The sequence below is a fragment of the Solanum pennellii genome, chromosome 3, assembly GCF_001406875.1.
Source record: "Solanum pennellii chromosome 3, SPENNV200".
Taxonomy (NCBI): domain Eukaryota; kingdom Viridiplantae; phylum Streptophyta; class Magnoliopsida; order Solanales; family Solanaceae; genus Solanum; species Solanum pennellii.
This window is the reverse complement of record NC_028639.1, coordinates 4,167,204-4,172,594: the sequence shown is the minus strand read 5'-3', so window position 1 is coordinate 4,172,594 and position 5,391 is coordinate 4,167,204. Positions and strand designations below refer to the sequence as shown.

Genomic DNA, 5,391 nt, shown 5'->3' with positions numbered 1-5,391 from the left:
CCCAAACATATATCTATATGTGTGTATAAATACAACTATGACTTGAGAATTTCATGTAAAACCAAATCAAACAAAAAAAGTATCTTTGAAATTATCAAGAAGAATAGAGAAGGTATTAATAGCAATTATATTATAAAGTTGATTAATTATGGCTGATGAATATTTTCAAGATGGAGTCTCTGGAGAAAGCTTGTGGATTAATTCAACAAAAAATATTTTTAGTTTGTCATCATCAACTAATTGTGGATCTTCAATTCTTGATCCAATTATTGGACAATATAATTTTGCATGGCCAAATGATGATCAATTTTTGGACATGAAAAATATGTCAAATAATAATGATGATTATTATTCTAGTTCTGATGATTCTATAGTTTTTCAAGAATTTCCCAAAAATCATAACTTGGGGATTAATGGAAATTCTTCTTCACCAGATTGGAATCCCTCAATGTAAGTAAATCTTGTTTCTCATCATTTTTTTTGTGCCTCTTAAGGAGATGGAAGGGTTATAAAATGATATTCGATTATTCTCTTCGTCTCAATTTATATGTTAGTGTTTAAATGAGTTCGAGATTTAGAAAAGACTTAACAAGTTTAAAGCTGGTGATCTATAAAATAGTTGTATATGTCTAAATCATCCTATTATTAAGGATAAAAATGAAAATTTAAAATTAAATTTGAGGGTGAGGTGGGGTGAGGGGGGGGGGNGGGGGGGGGGGGGGGGGTTAATGATAGTTTTGAAGTTATCACTAAGATGTTGTAATTTATTTGATATTTTTTTTTTATTATAGTTTTTTTAAAAAGGAATAACTTTTCTACATTTGAATATAATTTGACTTTGAAATTCTCATTTTATTGTTAATGAATAATGACATCATTTATATACAATTCCACAAACATTTATAACTGATATATATTTACACTTATTTCAAAAGCCTTTGATATTTTCTTTAAACTTATATCTAGTTAAATAAGATCACTTAAAATGGGACGAAGAAAATAATTTTATATTCCTTTTTTCATTGCGTATTTCTTAATTTTTCAATCTGAACAAATAAATTTTAAGTCTATTTTAATACCGTAAACAACATATAATGTGTATATATTGGTAAAGTTTTCTTATATATTCCATCTTTTTTTTTTCTTTGGAATTTTGCAGCAATGTTTCCATGCTACAAGAAAAACTCAATTCAAGAGAGAATTATCCTAATCATAATGAATTGAAGATGAATTTTTCCAGCATAATTAGTGAAGATAATTCCTTAATTAAACCAATTATGAATCAAGATTTCACTAATTACTATTCAGATTTGCTTCAAACATTGTTTGCTAATACTGATCTTCATGAAGAGCAACCTCAACAACAATCTTTCAATTATCCATCATCATCCATAAATCATAGACAAAAATTGAAGGATTTTGTACCTTCTTTGCCTAAGGTAAGTACATCCACACAAATATAGTTTTGACGTATTTAAATATGTCATCGAACTTTAATGACGTGATCAAATCATTGTTTGTCACATGGATTAAATATTTTTGCGGAACAGGATAAGTTTTCAGTTAACTCATAATGACATATTGCATGAGCCTTTTCTCAAACAAAAATAACATAAATAAATTCTTTTTTCAAAGTTCAATAATATATTTAAGTCTTTTCCCTTTTATTTTATTTTAATCTATTGGTACAATTTTTTTTCAGTTTGATATTGAAGAAATTGGAGAGTCCAAATTAAGCTCAATTACCAAGAATAACACAAATGAACAAACAAACAAACGGCAGAGAATTGAGACACCATCATCATTGCCAACTTTTAAGGTATATATGCAAATACAATTCATTCGTTTTAATTTATACGATATAATTTAACTGGTTCGATATAATATTTTATAATTTATTAAAGTTTTATGATTTTAAATATATCATAACTTATTTGGCTATATATGGTTAAAATTATAAAATTTATGATCTTAAACAAGCGTAGAGCTAAAGGAGGAGCATACAAAATTAAAATTATTATTTATTTATATATATACAAAATTGAGCTTCGTTTATTAATTATTTATTATTATTATTAGGTGAGAAAAGAGAAACTGGGTGACAGGATAACTGCCCTCCAGCAATTGGTTTCACCTTTTGGAAAGGTAAATACTTATTTTTTAAAAAAAAATATTTAAGAGAGTTTTGATTAAGAGAAAGTTTTTTTTCTCCATAGTTTTCATATTGTTTTTATATATAAATTAGTTGGTCAAATCATATTAAAATATCATGCTCTTTTAGTACATAAAAAAACTTTGATCTTTTAGGTTAGCCACTAAATTAATAATTCTTTCGTTTCTATTTGCTTGTCCGTTGTCATCATTTTAGATTTCATCCTTCTTATTTAATTTTTTTAAAAAAAAGTTATTAATAAATGAACATGATAAATATTTTAATTAATTAATTTGACTAGTAAACATGAATTCATTACTTAGTTTCTCCAGTTATATATATACTTTCTTAAGGGTAAAATACAAAGAATAGTGAGATTTATGTATTGATTCTATGAAGTGTCAAATATTAAAAAACATCAATTTCTAGTAAGGATGATATGCAAATAGAAATGAATCGAAATAATTATTAGTATTTCAGAAAGTCACTTTCTTCAACGATATCAATTTGCTTATTCTTCAATATTTTAATAAATCTTTTCATAGTTTTATTAATTGAATTCACAATTTGTTGTCTCAGACAGATACAGCTTCAGTTCTCCAAGAAGCAATTGAATACATCAATTTTCTTCATGATCAAGTCAATGTATGTTCTTTTTTTTTTTTATAACTCCACAAAAATTAATATTAAATTTACCTATAAAATTAAATATGACGAATTAATATTTGATTTTTTCAGGTATTTAGCAATCGATATATGAAAAATCGACCACCCACACAACATCAACAGGTAGGAAATCTATATAATTTATTTTTATACAATTATTACTTTTTTAACGTATATACTCGTTAATTTTATATCACTATGTTATACCATGTTAAGATATGTTTATTACAAATGAAATTACTTTTTAAATGACGTGATTGTATAAATATTTTTTTATATTGTCTGAGAATATAGATTGTTGAACTCTAATTTTTTCTTAATTAACTATGATAGGTTAAGGAATTACAAGAAGGATTAAAACAAGGGTTAAGGAGCAAAGGACTATGTTTAGTACCAATATCAAGTACATTCCCATTAGCAGCTGAGACTACTATGGAATTTTGGACACCAACATTAATGGGAACAACATTCAGATAGACTTCGAGGCGGATTCAGATTTTAAAATTAATGAGTTCTGAATTGTGTACATATTAAATGAACATCTTAATTAAATCAAATACAAAGTTTAGACTGACGTTATAATTGAATTCTGCTGGACTTGTACCTCATGCGCACCCTACTCCATCTTGATCATACAAACACCAACCAAAAAGAGGAGAAGCTTAAGAAATTATGTATAATTAATTGATCAAAACAAGGTTATTTTAATTAATTAAGTGATCTTGTGGAGAATTGAGCCCCACGATGCCTGAATATGAATCTAATTAAATTTTCATATAAGTTGTAAATTTAATTAAATCCCAGTTATAAATTTAATTAAATTTCAATATAGATACCGAATAATTTAGAAAGTGGGAAAAGCAAGTCAAGGAAAAAGTGAAAGGAAAACAAGTGGCTATTGATCAATTGAAGTGAACCAAAAAATGTACCTACCAAACAAGTTGGGAAGTTTTGTTGACTATTATTAGCATCTCTTGCTATAACTTTTTTTTATCATCTTTATGTGCTTTGAATTTGATTGGTTGATTCGTATCGTAGTATACCTTAGAGAATATATCTCAATATTTGTGTTAGCTCGAATATTTTAAAAATATTGCAATAATCGTATTTAATTAAACAAATAGGCTTTGGGTTTAACCGTTCATACTCAAAGGCTAAGTTAAAATAAGAAAGACCGTTCGAGTCCTACAAGAAGCCACCGATGTGGTTGAAATTCTTCCCATTCATTGGAATTCTTCAATCATATACTCTTTTTTTGGATAATTTAATATGCCATTATTAATATTTTTGAAGAATTCGAATAATCTAATCTTTTATGCTTTAATAAATACTAAATATTAATCGTTAAATTAAGTTCACACATTTTCTTGGACATACGAGAATATATATGGCTTTTCAATTTGTTCTTATTTTTACTTCTCTTGCATTTTCCTTGAGGGATAAGTGGATATACCTTAAAGGAATATATACAAAGGAATATTGAATAGGAAAAGTGTCTTGCCATCATTATGATGGTAGTATGTTCAAGTAGTCTCCATAACTACATCAGTGTCACAATTTATGTGACATTTACTTTATCGATTAAAATGAATATAGCATTTTTATAATTAAAAACAATTGAACTTTATCTATATCACTATATATATATATATATATATATAAATTTACAGAAATTTTATTAGTTTATGAGTTAATTACTTATATACATTTTTACTTTGTAATATGACAAATTTAGATTTTGGTGCATTCGGATACATCCAAATACATGTATCTCAAATATATATGATAAAAATTAGGTGTAATTTGTTCTAGATACACAAAGTGGACGCACATGTGTATGAGATACATAGTAAAATCTCGCTCGTTACTCTCTTTTGTATCTGGTATGCTATATACATGGGAATCACACCAAATACATATAGATACATGTATCTAGTGTGATTAACATGTATCTGAGATACATGAGTATCTTTCTCCCCATCTAGCTCGTCTTTCTACCTGCTTTAGTGTATCTTACTCAACATATGATCGAAAACTCTTAATTAATGGTGAGATACATAATTGTTCGAAAGTATAGATAAAATTAGTATGTATGGTATCAATATATTTCTAATCATAAGGTAGTTTCCCCTCTCCTTTTTCATGCCTCGTATCATTCGAAAATCATTACTCGTCTTTTCATGAAGATTAATATGATCGAAAATCTCCCTCGAATTATGGTCCCCACGACATAACTGCCTCGAATAATACAAGGTACTATTAACATAAACATATATAAAAAATAACATCGTTAATGTTATTTCACTGTTTACATCCCTACTCTGTCGAAATAGGGCGAAACGTCGCGGCAACTCGAAAATGATTAATTGTTTCAATTTTAACAAAGTTTTAAAAATAAATGAGTTTTAAAAAAGGAGTCGCCACCTAATTTTAGGAAAACTAGGAAACCAATTATTAAAAAAAAGTCTACGAAACCAATTGATTCTAGGTAAGGGGTTTAAGTTATTCCGAAGGGAAGGGGTTAGGCACCCTTCGGAATCCACAATTGTGGTTCTCGACTGAATTTTTTTTTT

At 27.2% G+C, this 5,391-nt stretch overlaps 1 protein-coding gene across 1 annotated transcript; it reads left to right on the top strand.

The window, feature by feature from the left end:
• Nucleotides 1-78: 78 nt before the first annotated feature.
• On the top strand, nucleotides 79-3,405 carry LOC107013960 (transcription factor bHLH112-like). The gene is made up of 7 exons (XM_015213836.2): nucleotides 79-450; nucleotides 1,160-1,439; nucleotides 1,703-1,819; nucleotides 2,080-2,145; nucleotides 2,732-2,797; nucleotides 2,891-2,941; nucleotides 3,152-3,405. Exons 1-7 carry the CDS (start codon nucleotides 149-151, stop codon nucleotides 3,293-3,295), a joined length of 1,026 nt encoding a protein of 341 aa, XP_015069322.1. The 5' UTR covers nucleotides 79-148; the 3' UTR covers nucleotides 3,296-3,405.
• Nucleotides 3,406-5,391: the final 1,986 nt, after the last annotated feature.